The sequence below is a fragment of the Protopterus annectens genome, chromosome 7.part0 (assembly GCF_019279795.1).
Source record: "Protopterus annectens isolate FY-2018-M chromosome 7.part0, PAN1.0, whole genome shotgun sequence".
Lineage (NCBI taxonomy): Eukaryota > Metazoa > Chordata > Ceratodontiformes > Protopteridae > Protopterus > Protopterus annectens.
Genome location: NC_056739.1, coordinates 1046879266 through 1046896667, shown reverse-complemented (window position 1 = coordinate 1046896667; position 17402 = coordinate 1046879266). Strand labels below are relative to the sequence as shown.

Below are 17402 nucleotides of genomic sequence, written 5' to 3'. Positions count from 1 at the left end.
GAAGAGATATCCTTAGAAGCTAAGTCTTGTGAACCTGATGTGCGCTGTCCAGGGGTAAAGGTTGGTGCCTGAACTGAAGAGCCTGGGGACTGAAAGGGGGACTCCAAGAACCCAGGAGATATGTAGGAAGATGCAGTGGCCAAAGTCCTTTCATTGGCCTGAAAGGCAGCACCCCCTGAGGAGGGATAGGAACCGAGACCAACAAACTCGGAAACAGGGTCACACACCGCCCTGAGAGTCCTACCTGGCAGACCAGAACCAAGGAAGGGTCCACTGCCACCATAGCCATAAGGGATAGACAGTTCCATAGAAATGCTAGGAACCAGCACGAACCTACCATGCTTGACAGCAAAGACACGGTCCTGGGGGCCCAATAGCACCAATGGTACTGAAAGGGCCAAAGGGAGACTCAGCACCAAGGGCAAGGGTGCAGTCAGCTCCAAAGTCATAGGAACCTGGGTGGATGGAGACAAAGGCTCTAAAACCTGAGCTGAGATTAGAGGAGGAGAGTAATTGGGTGTTGTGGGAGAGAACCCAGCTGCTCCAGGATGGAGAGTGGTCTGAACAGTGGAAAAGAGACCCTAGGCTGCCATGATCTGGTCAACCAACCCAACAATGTTCTGTTCTGACAGGCTTCTGGTGGCACGCATAGATAGGGCTGAAGAAGACTCCGGTCTCTCTACAAATGGACTGCGTATCTGTCCAAAAAAGGGATCCCCTGAAGGTGAATATACAGACCTGAGTTCTGAAGATGTGGATGGCTTCTGTACCATACGTTGCACTGAGGGTGTAACAGTCTGTACCAAAGTCAGAACTGTAGTGATTGTCGGAGTCGAAGAAGTAAGGCTCTCAACTGTAGTCATATCTGGTGTCAATGGAACCGAAGTTGTCTTGGTGCCTGCAACGACAATTTAGGAACTTTTACTTTTGGTTCTGAGGACGAACCCTCAGAGGCATATTTATGTTTAACGGCTGGTGCCGAAGGAAATGACAGGACCGATCAAGTAGACTTAGTGCCACAGGAGACTGGTTGGCCTTGGACAAGGCTTCCTTGAAAGGGGCCTTAAGGAGCCATTTCAGGGTTAGCTTATTATTTATTTTTATTTTACATTTGATGACCGGGAAAGTCCGACTGGACGCAGGTCCATTTTCAGCGGAGGCCCGGGGAGATAAGCTCCATATAAAAAATATACAAAAGTGACAATGTATTTACATACTATTATACATAAAGGAACACATTTAACATTTTTACATAGGTGAGTAGAACAAATGTCTTCAGAATAATCATTGTATGGAAGAATAAGTAATTTAAAAAAACCTTGTTTGGTAAGGAATAAGTAGTTACTGGATAAGAGGTAAAGGTTCTGCAAAAATGATTACAGTACTGAAAGGAAAGTGAATTAATCTGCGGGGGTCACATGGACACAGCCAATTGTTAGAATAGTGGGTGTTGAGTAGTTTCTTGAATAATGAAACAGAGCTGGTAGAAGTTATGTGTTTTGGGAGTGAGTTCCAGATTTTAGCTATTGCACAGTCAAAGAGTGCTTTGCCTTATTCTTTCTCTTGGCCAGGGTTCTATTACTAAAACCTTGGCAAACAGTAAATTCCACACTAAGATGGGGCACACTCAGGCAATAGACACATTTGTCATGGTTATCTAAGTTTGGCAGCTTTCTGCTGTACTCAGAACATTGTTTGAATCCTGTGGTAGAGGATTTAGGCTTTTCAGCTACAACTACCAAAAAAGGAGACACACACATTCTCACACACACACACACACGCGCTCACTCTCACACGCGCTCACTCTCGCTCTCATACATGCTCACACACTCACAGACACACGCACACACTCACAGACACACACACACACACACTCACACACGCACACACACACACACACACACACACACTCTCACACACACACACACACACTCACTCACACACACACACACACACACACACACACACACACACACACACACACACACACACACACACACACACACACACACTCTCACTCACCACACTCTCACGCTCACTCTGGCGCTCACTCTCACGTTCACTCTCACTCTAACTCTCACTCTCATGCTCTCACTCACACACTGACTCACTCAGACTCACTCACACAGACTCACTCACACACTCAGAAAAAGGATTTAGAGAAACAAATTCTACCAGCAATGGTAGAAAAAGGCTTACCACAAGGGGTAAAGAGAAATACAGAAAAAGGATTTAGAGAAAATAATTCTACCAGCAATGGTAGAAAAAGGCTTACCACAAGGGGTAAAGAGAAAGAAAGCACAGTTGTGTATACTTACCATAAATGTAGATGTTCAGTGTATTCACTGTTGCAGTCATTACATTTGGGTTATCTGCTTGCAGTAGCCCTCAGTCGGCCTGATTAACAAAGTCTTGGATCCTACATCGGTTGCTGTCTCTTCTTCTGTAACGTCAGGTCGTCAGGGGTATAAAACATGCAGCCGACGTCATTACATCAGTTTTTCTTGCCCCAGATGTCAGGTGCCCTCCTAATGGGAAGCAATTAAATCTATAAATATACAAGGTTATACCTCAAACAAAAAAGCAAATACTCCAAAAAGCTTTTAAGCATTGAAAAGGAGAGAAGGGGCTGGAGGGAGGGTAAACAGGACTTCATCAGTGAATACACTCGAACATCTACATTTATGGTAAGTGTACACAACTGTACTATGTTCTTCGTGTTTCAATGTTGCAGTCATTATATTTGGGTAGATTCTCAAAGCTAAGGATGGGAGGAGGAATTTAGATAGCATTAGGTCCAGCTATAAGGCCCTGCAAAACTGCAGTGGCAAAGCCAGCTCTGGATTTAAAGAAAATTGGCAAATGGTAATGCTTGGTGAAAGTATGTACAGAACTCCAGGTAGCAGCTTCTAGGATGTCCATGGTAGGAACGCCACTGAGAAATGCTGTAGTGGTAGATGCAGCCCTGGTTGAGTAGGGTTTGATTCCCTGTAGGATAGGTTTTCCGTGGTGCTTATAGCAGAAATTAATGCAATGGCCTATCCATTTGGAAATGTTTTGCTTTGAAATAGCCTTCCCCCCTCTGTCTCTGCAGCAATTGCCACCAGTAGTTGTTCAGATTTCCTTTGAGGTTTAGTCCTGTACATGTAGAATCTAAGCTGTCTGTGCACATCTAAGGAGTGCAGTATCCATTCCCCTTTGTTCTGTGGATTAGGAAAGAAGGTTGGCAAATGAATGGACTGATTAAAGGCCACACTAGATACCACCTTTGGCATGAAAGAGGGATTGGTCCTGAGGGGCACCCTGTCCGCACGAAAGATGATGAAAGGCTCCACTGCCATAAGGGCCTGTAATTCAGATACCCTTCTTGCTGAAGTGATGGCTAAAAGGGAAGCCGTTTTCCAAGAAAGGAATTTTAAATCTGCAGTAGCAGCTGGCTTGAAAGGAGGAAGGGTGAGTTTCTCCAATACAAAGTTAAGGTCCCAGGCTGGAGTTGGAGCTCTCCTGGGTGGTCTTAAATTTTTGGCCCCTCTGAGGAACTGCTTGAGCAGTGGATGAGAGAAGGGGGGGGTTCTGTGTTATAATGAGCTGAAATGGCTGAGGCATGAATTTTTATTGAGGAAAAAGACAGGCCCTTGTGAAGCATCTCAGTTAAGTATTGTAAAATCTGAGGTAAATTGGGCACTGCTGTGCTCATACCTTGAGATTGGTTCCAGGCACAGAATCGTTTCCATTTTTCAGCATAAGATTTTCTAGAACTAGGCTCCCTTGCCTCTAAAATGACATCTATAACTGGTTTACTGAGGGATGGAAAGGAGAGCTTAGGTAATTAGGCAGGCTGCTAGGTTCAGTGTTTGAAGCTGAGGGTGCAGAATCTGGTTCGCCTGCTGAGACAGCAAGGTAGGAGTCTGAGGCAGGTGCCATGGGGCTAACAGGGACACACTGTGCAGGAGGGGGTACCAGTGTTGGCGTGGACAGGCTGGTGCAGTTAATCTTGGTTTATCTTGTTTGATCTTTAGTAGTACTTTGGAGAGCAGAGGAGGAAATGCATAAACTGATAGGTTTTTCCAGCTGAAGGACAGAACATCCACCTTCCAAGCTCGTCTGTGGGGAGTCCTTGCACAACATTTTTCCAATTGATAGTTCTGGGGGGAGGCAAACAGGTCTATATCAGGGCTCCCCCATTTGCTTGTCAGCATGTTGAAAATCCTTGGTTCGAGTTTCCACTCGTGTGGGTCCATGAAGTTTCTGCTTAGTCCGTCTGCCAGTGTATTTAGTTTTCCTGGCAGGAACTGAGCTTGTAGATGCACTTGGTAGCTCAAGGCTGTGCTCCACAACGCCATGGCTAGTCTGCAGAGGGGGTAAGAATGTGTACCCCCCTGCTTGTTTATGTACCACATAACAGTGGTGTTGTCCGTCTTTACCATTAATTGTCCTGGAAGAATGTGGTCTTTGAAGGCTGTCAGGGCATACTGAATGCACTTCCCTGCCAGGTGCGCCCCCCATGCATAGTCTGATGCATCTGGTGTTAGGGTTTGGGTGGCAGGGGTTAGTCTGAATGGTAGTCCCTTGTTTTGGTGGGCAGGCCTCTGCCCACCAAAGGGACTCTAGGCATAGACAAGGAATTATAGGAATCATTGCTTCTAGATCCTGATAATGTTGGCACCATAGGCTTTTTAGACACCATTGTAGTCTTGCATATGGAATTAGAAGAATGCAGGAAGCCATGAACCCCAAGGCTTGTAGTATTTGCCTTGCAGATAGCAGGGTTTTTGTGGCCACTTGTTTGAAGTAGGTTGTCAAGTGAATTTGTTTCTCTGGCGTGAGGAAAGCCATCTGGGAAGTTGTATTCAAGCTTGCTCCCAGGAATATAATTTATTGACAGGGTACCAGGTGTGATTTCTTTTCGTTTATAGTGTACCCCAGAAAAGTTAGCACCCTTTGTACAAAAGCCAGATGATTCAAAAGTATGTCCTAGTTTTCTGCCTGAATTAGAGAATCCTCCAGGTATTGGTACATTTGAATATTTCTTTGCCTGCAAAATGCAATGACTGGAGCTAGGCACTTTGTGAATACCCTGGGCGCAGAAGATAAGCCAAAGGGCAGTGCAGAGAACTGATGGTGCGTGTAGCCTGCTTTGAAGCGTAGGTATCTTCTGCAAGATTCCCTGATTGGGAGGTGCAGGTATGCTTCCTTTAAAGTTAGTGTTGCCAACCAGGCATCTTTGCTAAGCATAGGAAGCAACTGGTGAAGAGTCAGAATCTTGAATTTTGGAATCACCAAAAAGGTGTTTAGAGTAGGCAGGTCCAGGATAGGATGTCATGAATTGTCTTTTCTGGGTACCGGGAAAAATCAAGTAGAAACCTTGTCCCTTTTCTTCTTCTGGTACCAACTGAATAGCCCATATACTTAAGAGAGAGAGTACTTGCTTTTGGGCCTCTGCCCACTGATTTGGAGGTAGATCCAGGCCAACTGTTTGGAGTTGGTAACGTGTGGAAGTGAAATCTGTATCCTTGGGACACTGTATTTAAAACCCATTTGTCCTAGGTAAAGAGTCCCCAGTTCTTTGCATGATAATCCTTCCCCCCAAAGGGGCAGTCAGTTGAGAAGTGCTTGGAAGTTTTAAAAAGAAGTCATAGAGACAGTTTACCATGGGGGGAGTTGTATTACTCCCAGATTTGGAAGTGGAGGCCCCCCACTGCTTAGTCCTGTGCGTCCCCTGGGACTGAAGCCTGGGTGCTCTGCTGGATCTGGGTTTAGACTGAGAAGATCTGGAAGAGGCAGGAAAGGACCATTTCTTAGATGGCCAATGCCTATTAAATCTTGGAGGTTGTACTTGTAAAAAATCTTTAACAGTTTACATAGATTTAGCTTTTTTCTCCATCTTTTTAAGAACTTCTTCTGCCCTGTTGCCAAACAGGCAGACTTGATTTAAGGGAGCATCCAGTAATTTCACTTTAACATGATCTGGCAAGGATTGCTCCTTAAGCCAAGCATGCCTTCTAAGTACAGACCCAGTTACCACAGCCCTGCAAGATGCCTCTAGTGAATCAAAACCACATTGCAATGTATGTTTACCAACTTGTTCAGCAGAATGCATTAAATCCTGGAAATCCTTATTTTCAGCACAATCAGGAAACAATATAATTTTCTGTTTAAGCAATCCAATGATATGCTGCTGATACTTTAACATTTGAAACTGACAATTCAAGGCCCTAATGGCCAAAGTTGCAGAAGTGTATACCTTCTTACCCCATCTATCCAGCGCCCTGGAGTCTCTATCAGAGGGGGTAGGATTTTTGGCAGTAGTAGCTTTAATGCCCTTGGGTCCCTGTGAAATGGTTTCAGGATCCGCAGTAGGATTTTTGAAAAGGAACTTGTGAGAGCCAGGAACCCTGTAATATCTATCAGGTTTCTGGAAGCAAGAGGTAAAGAGTCAGGGGCCATGATAGATTCCGAAAAGAAATCATCAACAATGTCCAGTACAGGAGGTATAACTAAAGGCCTGTGCTGGGGCAGGAATAAGAAATCCCTAAGCCTCTTTTTAGAATGAGAGAAATCTTGACTTTCCCAATGAAAATGCTTCCTGAGAGAATGCAAGGTTTCACCAAAAGAGAAATCCTCTGGGGGGGGGGGGGAGTAGAGGGAATAGAGTCCTCAGCATCAGAATCCTCATAGGTAGATAAGGGTAAATCCTGGTCATCAGAGGAAACAGAAATTTCAGAATCCTGGTCAGAAGTATCATAAGCAAATTCAGTCCTAGGTCTCTTCCCCTGATTAAAGTAACAAGATCTTCAGTCATTCTTATCATTCGCTTTTTAGGCATAGAGGCCTGAACATCCGGTCTGCGCGTCAGTTTTCTAGGCATGGTTCGAGTTTTAGGCATTGAAGAAGAAGATGGCGTTGGTTTAATATGCAAGTCAGTAGGCCTGAATACACCCTCAGAAGCCGGTGCCTGCACAGCGGCTCCAGACCCATCCAAGGTAGAGACATCTGCAGGTTCCACAGTTGAAGCATCTCGTGGCTTACTGGACTCAGAATAGGTCTCAGTAGAAGCCTGCAAATCTGAAATAGCGGGTATCAGGGGCTGCAAAAGCACCTCACTGAGTACCGGTGAACTGGGCGGCCTGTCTATGTCTTTATCTTTGCGTTTTTTCAGAATGTCGGTAGGCGAATGGCTTACCGAAGACATATCAGGATAATTGAACCGAGCACCAAAATATTTAGAAGCGCAAATATACAGACGATGGACAGTTTGCGGTTTAAATAAGGCACAACACCGACAGCGAGGTAAGTCATGGTCAGGGCCTAGGCAAGGAATACAGTACGAATTAAAATCTTTATGAGGTATTTGCTTTCCACAAGAAATGCAATTATCTACTTTTACTGACATCTGATTAGAGCAAGAAAAAGTTTACCCAACGGGGTACTTAGCTTTTAGTTTAAGTCTTCGGTTCTGAAACTCGAAAACGAAAATTTCAGGAGTCGGCCGACCAGCACTTGCGAACTGCTTCTGCTTCGGGCACCACACGTCAAGAAAGACTGATTAATGACGTCGGCTGCATGTTTTATAACCCTGACGACCTGACGTCATAGAAGAAGAGACAGCAACCGACATAGGCCCCAAGACTTTGTTAATCAAGCCGACTGAAGACTACTGCAAACAGATAACCCAAATGTAATGACTGCAACAGTGAAACACGAAGAACATCTACCAGTGATGATAGGAGAAAGTATTTATCGTGGGAAACACACTAGATAGACTAAACAGTAGATAAAAAAAGTTAATCAACAGTAAGAAGTTTTAACTATAAAAAGAATAAACTACTGGAAAAACAAAAAAATTACTTAGCTGCAAGAGATCACTGGCTGACACATCTGATTCACGAAAGTGGCAAACAAGATCTGAGGTAATCTAATTTAGACAGGGGAATTGTGGGTAGACTTGCAGTTCAAGAGATTTTTTTGGCTGGCGCGAGCTGTGTAACGGACAGATCGGTACCTAGGATCAGAACCATCCGTACCCATTTGTCAAGAATAGATGAAGATTGTCAACATCAGATCTACTATTATACAGTTTAAAAAAATTGGGGAGAATTAAACAGAAGGGAATATTGCTTATAGCTGGGGACTGCAACTTGAATTGCAATAATGAGGATTTATTGGGGGGACCTATAAGAGAAAATGTAACAAAAGAGGGTAGACTGCTGTAGAAATTGATGAAAATATTTGGTATGGAAGATGTGAATTCAGTAGTAAAACTCAAGATAATTTACATATTTATTCTCCAAGGTACAATAATTGGGTTAGACTAGACAGAAATTAATTTCACGGAAAAACTTGTATTTACTCGAAAGATTTAACATACATCCAATAACTATTTCAGATCATGTGTCAATAAAAACTAAGCTAAAATGCAGGGTAAAGAAGTAAAAAATAAAACACTGGTGGAAATTATTCAAGAGTTATTAGGAAGACAGAAAAATCTTCAAAAGTTATAGCTAGTAAGTGGGTTAAAATGAAAGTGGAGTTTAAAAACAGGATAGAAATAAAAAAGAAAGATATTATTAAGTAGTAAAAGGAATAATTTAGAGGGGCTTACAAGTAAGGGAAATTTCACAAAACAAGAAGAGTCACAAATGCAGAATGACAGATAGGAGATAAGGGAGTATCTGGATAATGCACATGCGTTTTGAAAGACTGTGATTTTGATAACTACAAAGCACAAAAATATTTATCACAATGACTTAATCAGCAGAAATGTAGAAAGAGTTGTTGTCAAACCTAGGGAGTCTATAACAAGTAAAATAATCAGAGATCCTACAGACGTTATAGAGATATTTCAGAAATTTTGAACAAAGCAGAGAAATGTAGAAATCAAGAAGGAGCACAAATGGAAATATTTATGGAAGACTTAGTTATGCTAAGGTTAGAGGTAGATGAGGCTTAACAACTAACAGTTAAAGCAGGAGGAAATTAGATAAAAATGGTGATGTGTAATCAATCTTCAGGCAAATCTCCAGAAGCAGATGGTATTCCAGTGGAAGTTTGGAAGAAGTGAGGAGGGGAGAAAGTGATAAAGATCTGGAAGATTTTGTTTAGCAGTATTTATTACATAGAAATAAATGGAAAACGTAGCAATACATGCAGAATAATGTTCATGAGGTGGAGTGAGATTTAAGGGAAGGGAGGAAATCATCAATTTATGAAATGCTGTACTGATATTACACAGAAAAAAATATGTGAAGTATAATGTATGCAAACTGAAAAAATGTTAATATATATATATATATTTTTTTAATATATGGTTGCCTAAGTCTTAACTGATAATTTAATAAAGGTGTTTAAAAAAATGATTGGGGTTTCTATCTACCTAAAATCAGCAACTGGTAACACTGCAGTATTATGTTAAACATTGCCAGTACTAAACAGCAATAAAACAGTAGCAAGAAGTAATACTGAAATATTATTCAAATTAAACAGTCAGCAGAACAAAAGTGTTAATTTCAGCAATGAGTCCAGAAATGCAGCCAGTAAGTTAGTAAGCTAAAAAAGAGATAATGATTTTTCTGTATTTAATAAGGCAGTAGTAAAATCAATCACATTTGTGCAACTGAGTCGAGAGACAAAGCAGTGAGTTATATCCTATACAAGAATAAAAATTGCCATATCTATTGTACACTTAAGAATCTTGTGTTGGTTACCTAATAGAATAAAAACTGTTTCACACTGCTGTGCTTGAGCAGCAGCTCATTAAACTGAGAAAACATCCTGGTGTTTAAAGTCTGTACGTCTCCCCTGCCCCAGAAACTGGTCAATCAAGAATTAATAAACTCAAACACATAGGAGATTATACCATAGATCAGTGGGGTTGCTGTGACTTTTTCAAACTTTTTTCTCCTGGTTGCTCAGAGAGAGGCAGCAATCTAACTGAATGAATCAACTACAGAAGTCCTCTTGAAGCACAATTAAACAGTATATACAGTGCACCTAAATTAGTTTATTTTAGCACACTCATTGCATAGATTTCCATATGCTAGTTTGCTCTTTGTCTTTTGAGAAAACTATATTTCATATGCAACAAAATTTGTTCATAAGCTGCAAATTTCTGAAGACCCCTCTTTCCTGGGGCTTCTTTAAAAAAATATCAGGGTGATGTTTTAATGAGTTTAACTGTTCAATAACCCATGACAGAAAGATACATGTAGTTTGAGAGTTTTTACATTATCATTATTTTACAAACCAGGAAAGGCATGCTAAAATAAATCTAATTTGTGTTGTCAATGGGAAAGGACTCTAATTGAAGGCAACTTAAAATACACACACAATAACCAGACCAATACTAAATAAACAATTCAAATATTATTTACTAACAACCAATGGGTTCATCACAGAATCATGCAAACAGAAGGATAAACAGAAAACAGTTGCATTTAAAAATCATTGCGTCTTCTACAGTCAAATGACAGCTTTCTGCTTTGGAATTATTTGCTTCTATATTTATCCAAAGATCTATAAATAACCAACCCTGAGGTCAAACTATTAAAATAATAAGGGCAAGACATGAAACAAGGATTTTCTCAATTCACCTTGTGTATAAGAGAATGCCCGACACTTTACTTTAAGCAACAGTAAGGAGTAGAAAAAACTAAAGGTGGTAATGTAATTATGAAAAGAAAAAACAAAGACAATAGTCATCAATAAATGTACTGCAAAAACAGCAATAAGGTAAATGTGAAAACAATACAGCTATTTGGTCAACAAACAGATGGGCGTTCTCTAAGAAAGAACTGTAAGTATTTTTCACACCCTGCCATGAGTTATGATGAATGTCTGCTTTATTTCTGATTTTTTTTCCCGGGGGTGGGCTTTTGTTTAATTTCAAGGCCACTTATTATTGCGTACTGATGACTAATAAAGATGGTCTCCAAACAGCAATTCACCAAACCCTGACCATTAGAGCCACTAGAAAAAAGTAAAGCTTAAAACCTTAAAGCTAGCTAGGTTAAAACAATGAAATGGGGCAGAAAAAGATTTATGTTTACTTCTAAACAAGATGTAAAAAAAAAGGCTGTGCAAAAATTATGAAAGTGATTTTTACACACTGCTATAAAAAAATCTTACTTGAACAATAAAATCTGCTCTTCATAAATACTTTTGAGTTGTTCCTTTTCATCAGCATAATTCTTTAATAGCTCTTCTCGTATGCAGGCTTTAATATCATCATGATGTTGCTCATATGTCTTCTCTAATCTAGAGTATAAATAAAAAATGTAAGATTAAAAGGAAAGTACCAGTGTACCCTATTGCAAGTAATCTGAAAAGCAACAAATACAATTATGATTGAAATTTCTTACCAGAAAAATACAATTTCTGGGAAGTACCACAGCACCAGAATCTATGACTGCCACTGTAATTCTTGATTATTAAAGAAACACCACTCACTGTTCGAAAGAGCCCAGCCTATCCCACTTGTGCAAGAGTCCCCCCACCAATCTAATGAAACATGCATAGGATTCATACTGCTGGCAAATTCTAGGCCTGTAATGCCCCATTAATACCGATAACTAAATTCAATGATTCTTTTCCCAGCTCCCTGGCATACATAGATAAATCCCAGACTATAATGCTGTTTCATATAGCAGCTCACCCACGTCTCTATCACTTCATCGAGCAATAATTACATCGAATACCTAATGATCGAACCCTAATTGTTGAAGCCACAATTCACTGAAGCATCTAAACAGCAAACGAAAAGTTACAGAAATAATTCTATTGGCCAACACTGTACATTGCAACATGATAAACCAATAAACTTTACAATATAAACATCCACAAAGTACAAAACACAACACAAAAGTATTTTTAATTTTAATAAACCATACAACATAAATAAAATTATAAAAACGAAGATCTATAACTAAATAACCCAGCAAACCAATCTCAGCAAAAGTGGGTGTACCCTTACAAACAAATAACTAAAACAAGCACTACCAGACTTTAAAAAAAAAGCACTGCACTCTTTTCTTTATTTTTGCAAGAAGCAAGCCCCCCTGCACCCCCACACCCCCCAAATTAAAAATACCAACTCTGAGATCACACTACATTGAAGAAAAGCGTAAACAAAGAACACACAATGAATATTCATGTGGACATAGGTATAAATATTACTTTATTTACCCAACTGTTGGATGGCAGGTGGAGTTTAAGTGGGAGTTTCTACTACGAACCTAGCATTCTAGGATGGCCAACTAAAACTTTTCGACATTTCCTTCAAAGTTTAGGTACTTCGACAAATAGCAATTTCGACAATTAAGGTTCGACCATTACATATTCGATGCAATGATCATTCACTAAAGTGATATAGACCCACTCAGGCACCTGTAGGAGCAGGCAGAGGAGGAGGAGGTTGGAAATGATCAACTGCTGGCAGCTCGCCCATCCTGCGGGGAAAGAGGTGGCTGTGACTCATCACTTGGGTGACATAAAAGGAGCAAATGGTCCTGGACCAATGAATCAAGACCCTGTGAACATACACTGCTAATGTGCGCATACATGTAGCACAGTCAGCGCACATAAGGCATGCCCTCTGAAGCCAGCAATAACTACAGAGCTGCTGTGAAAGTGCTCTTTCAGGGGAAGTAGGTTGCCTCATACGACCTGGTAGCTGGCCCACTCCCTACCACTTAAGATCACCATACAGGGAACAAATGTACTGATTAGGAACCCATGACGGTCACCACCAATGGAACAAATGGGACAATTAAGTAAAAGTAGAGGGTCTATTTTGCAGGTCTGGTGGGAGATTTAAAAAAATGGGAAAAAAAAAAAGTTATGTACTTACCATTACTTGGCATATGTGTTATCCTATGTCATTATTCCTCACAGTACGGTCTTGGATCAGACCTCGGATCTGAACCGGCAACTTTAGCTTACACAGATCCAAGGCTCAAGCTCCTCCCTCTTCCATAATCTCCTGCTGCCTCTAACCCTCAGATCGAATTTGCTAACTAGTCAGTATCGCTACAACCCAAAAGGAATAAAGGGAAAAAGTCCTAGACCCACAACACTTCAACTTCATCAGAAGATCTAACAAGGAAGGGGGATGGTGGGAGAGAAATGTGAGGAATAATGAAATAGGATATCACAGATACTAAGTTATGGTAAGTACATAATTTTTTATCTGATGTTATCCATGTCATTATTCCTCACAGTACGGTCAGAGTCCCCAGCTACAATTTACCCTGGGAGGCCTCAAGGAAGGCCATGTCGAAGCACTGTGGAACCAAAGGAAGCCCTGTTCCTGGAAACTAAATCCAGTTTGTAATGAGAGATAAAGTTGTGAGGATTAGACCAAACAGCAGCAGCACAAATATCGCCAATGGAGAGTCTGGGCATGAAGGTCGAAGAAGTAGCCACAGGCCTAGTAGAATGAGCTCTAACCTTTCCCAGAACCTCAAGATGCTTGTTGGTGTATACTGAAGAGATACAGCTGGAGATCCATTTAGAAACAGGGAGGCCCTGCCTATTCTGGGAAAAAGCCACAAAGAGCTGGTCTGATTTGCGAAACTCCTTAATCCTATGCAGATAAAATTGCAATTGCCTGTGTACATCCAAAGTATGAAGAATGTACTCTCCCTTATTGGAATAACTGGGAAGAAAACTGGTAGCGGACTACACTGGTTCAGACTGGATTCAGTGGAAACCTTGGGCAAAAAAAGATGGATTTGTTCTAAGAGACACATTGTCTTTGTGAAAGTCCATATACGGGGGAGCAACTCTACGGACTTGCAGCTTGGACACCCTCTTAGCCGAAGTTATGGCTACTAGGAAGGCCATTTTCCAAGACAAAAATTTGAAATTGCACGAACTAGTAGGCTCAAATGAGCTCTGAGTCAGAGATTGCAGCACGAAGGTCTTAGAAGGAAAACACCATTCAAGAAGGCTTTACAGTGTCTGGAAGAGAACGTAAGTTCTCTATTCTCATGAAAATTGGAAATTGCAGCCATCTGTTGCTTAATAGTAGAAAAATTTGCCTCTTCCTGAAAAAGTGAGGACAAGAGCAAGAGAATATCTGGCACAAAAGCAGAAAAAGGGTCCAGATTCCTGCTATTAGCCCAGATAGAAAACCCTTTCCACTTGCTACTATAAACGTTTTTGGTCAAAGTTTTTGGGAGGCTAGGATAATATTCTTGATGGGGGAAGCTAGCCTGGACCGTTTCAAAATCATTGGAAGTGGAGAAACCATGTGGTGAGACAAAGGGTCCAAAGACTGTTAAGAGGAAACCCCGAAAGATGGGCGATCAGATCCTGAAGTGGATCCAGTATCCAAGGGGGGTATTTGAGGTAAGACGTTAGGAAGGGAAACCAAGGCTGACGAGGCCAGAAGGGGGCAATAAGGATCACGGATGTCCTCAGGCATCATGCTTCCTGCAAAACTTTGGTGATAAGAAGGATAGGAGGGTAAGCGTAGATAAGATCCAGAGGCCAATCGTGGGCTAGAGCATCCCTTGGTGACCCCCTGGGTGGGGGGAACAGAATAAAGAACATGCTGGCACTTGGTGGGGGAAACAAAAAGGTCACAGCATGGTTTACCTCAATGGTCAAAAATTTGCTTTGCCACCTTCGGATTGAGGGACCACTCGTGAGGACTCAATATGGTTCTGCTGAGTTTGTGGGACAACATGTTGGAGTCCACGGGTATATGTGTTGCAAGAAGAAAGTGCCTGGATGACACTGTCCATTCACACACTCTCATGGCCTCTCTACACAATGGGTAAGACCGTGTTCCCCTGTTTGTTGATATACCAGACCACTGCCATGTTGCCCGTCTGAATTGCAATTGTCCCCAGGGAGAGGCAATCCTGAAAGGCTTGCAACATTAGAAGGACTGCTGTCATCTCTAGAACATTTATGTACAATTTGGACTCTACAGGGGACCATGTGCCTTGAACGGTTTTCCCCTGGAAATGCCCCCCACCCCAACAGGGAAGCTTCAGTAATCACTGTGACCTTGTATGGAGGGAGTGAAAAGGGCCTGCCTAAAATCAGATCCTGAGACTGAAGCCACCAAAGAAGATGCCATCTGCACACTGGCGTCAATTTTATGGACATGACATAGGTTGAGACAGAACAGACCACTAAAACCCACATATGGTACCTTGCTAGTGGCACAAGCTGTATGGCCGCAGCCATGGATCCTAGGGTCCAAAGAACCAAGTGGACTGGAGTACTCAAAAGATTTAAGACTTGCATGACCTGCTCTCGGATCAGCTGTACTTCGAAGAGGTAATGCTGCAATCTCTGAGATGGAGTCTAGCTGGACTCCTATGAACTCTAATTTTTGAGTCTGGTCCAGATTAGACGTTGAGATTTTCACCGTGATCCCAATTGGTGAAACAGGAGAAGGACATACTGGATGGCTCGTGACAGTCAATGCCTTGTAGGTGGCATGAGTAGCCAATCCTCGAGGTATGGGAACATCTGGAATCCTTGCATCCTCAGGTGAGCCATCACCACTGCCATACATTTAGTAAACACCCAGGCGGCTCTGAACTGGTAATGACTGGCCCCTAATCGAAAGCGAAGATGTCTCCTTGAGTGCCTATCTATCTTGATGTGATAGTAGGCGTCCTGGAGATCCACTGAACAACATCCAGTCATTCTTGTATAAGAGAGGCAAAATGCAATGAACAGTGACCATCTGAAACTTGGACTTCTTGACTGACAGATTCAACTTGCTGAGGTCCAAAATAGGACGCTGGTCTCCGGTCTTTCTTGGCATAAAAAGAAGTGAGAGTAAGTTCCAGATCTTCTTTTCCCTGCTGGGACCTCTTGGATGGCTCTTTTTTGAAGAAGTTGTTGAACTTCCTTGAAAGCCAACTCCCTCAGATGAGTTGGTACACTGGGGAGATACTTTCGTGTTGGAGGTGGATGAAAAAAAGGAATGAAATGAAAATTCATTTCCCTGGAAATGATGTCTATCACCCACTGATCAGAGGTAGTTTGTCCAGGCTACTGGGTTAAGGGAAAGACGACCCCAGACTGCCTCCAGGGCAGTGCAGTTGGGCAAAGCTTCAGGACACCTGAAAGGGCTGCTCAGAGAAAGGTTTCCTGGAGCCATGACTTTGTGGACCACCCCTGCCTCTAGCATGGCATATGCCATTGAATCTTATCCCCCCTGCCTCTGGAAGAGGAATCATCAGGAGCATCCTGGGAGGAAGAATATGACTTCTGGAACCATATCTTCTTAGCTCATTGTTGGGTCTTGGAAATTGACCTCTGAGGAGTAGAAAGCTTGACCCATCTTCCCTTCCTGTTCAGTACGGGTTAGAGTCTCCTTCACAGACAGTCCAAGGAGGGTGGACCTGTCAAAGGGAGCATTAGTAAAAGATGTTTTGAAGGCCTCCACAAACCGGTATAGTTGTAACCAAGCATGCCACCCTTCCACCTATGCCAGTACCTTTACTGCTCAAGATGTAGCTTCTGCTGCACTGAAAATTAACCTCATCAAGGAATTCGCAAGGGACATCAAAGTAGAAAGCATGGGAGACACTTTCTTGAGGTCCTCCTCTGGCAACAACTCTAACGGAAGTGGTGTGTTCTTTGACTAAGTCCCTTTGAAGGCGGGTAAATTGTACCAGGTAATTAACTGCCCTCAGTCCAAAGATAGCTGAGGCAAACACGTGCTTCCCATTCTGGTCAATTGCCTGAGACACCTTATTCGGGGGATGGATCGTGGACCTCTGCTCTGCCAGCTCCTTTTTGGTGGTAGCAGCAACCATGATAGCATCAGCCAGGACTCCTTTGCTCCAACAGGGTCAGCCCACGGGAGGGCTAAGGAACTCGTTGCTTCACTTAGGCACTGATTCCACAGTGTCAGATTCCTTCCAGGCTCTGTGGGCGATATGATCCACCAACTTATCAGTGGAGGGAGACACCCAAGAAGTAGATGGGCCCATCTCAAATGCCTTCAGAAACATAAATTCCTCTGAAGACAGAGATTAGGGAGACCATCCACCCACCCTTTTGCCTCAGGATCTCAAGGATGTCCCCAAAGGAGACAGCGCTGGGCTGAGATCTGGGGGACCTGTCTCCCTCATGGAGGCCCGTGTCCTCTGTGAGGTACTCCATGGGAGAAGTCCAAGTGCTTCCCCTCTTGCACTCTCTCTCAGGAGGTGCCTCCTCCGTGGGGGGATCCAGGAAGCACTTGGAAGATGCGGGGACCCCCTAAAGGAAAGTAACCCCCTGAAGACTACTACAGGAGGGCTGACCCTGGACATTATGTGAGACCACATCACCCACAGTAGAGACGGACAGGGGTCGACATGGAGGAGTGGGAGATGTCGATCCAGTCCTGCATAAGGTCCTCTCTACCACCCTGAAGGCTGATGGGCTGAAAG

At 42.6% G+C, this 17402-nt stretch overlaps 1 protein-coding gene across 2 annotated transcripts in view; it reads right to left on the bottom strand.

The window, feature by feature from the left end:
* The window catches only part of CEP152 (centrosomal protein 152), a 2961597-nt gene that overhangs the window by 1072118 nt on the left and 1872077 nt on the right, over positions 1–17402 (bottom strand). For both annotated transcript variants that reach the window (XM_044077591.1, XM_044077592.1), the window contains exon 16: positions 11125–11253. In XM_044077591.1, the coding sequence (XP_043933526.1) occupies positions 11125–11253 (129 nt within the window). The remainder of the gene's footprint in view (positions 1–11124; positions 11254–17402) is intronic.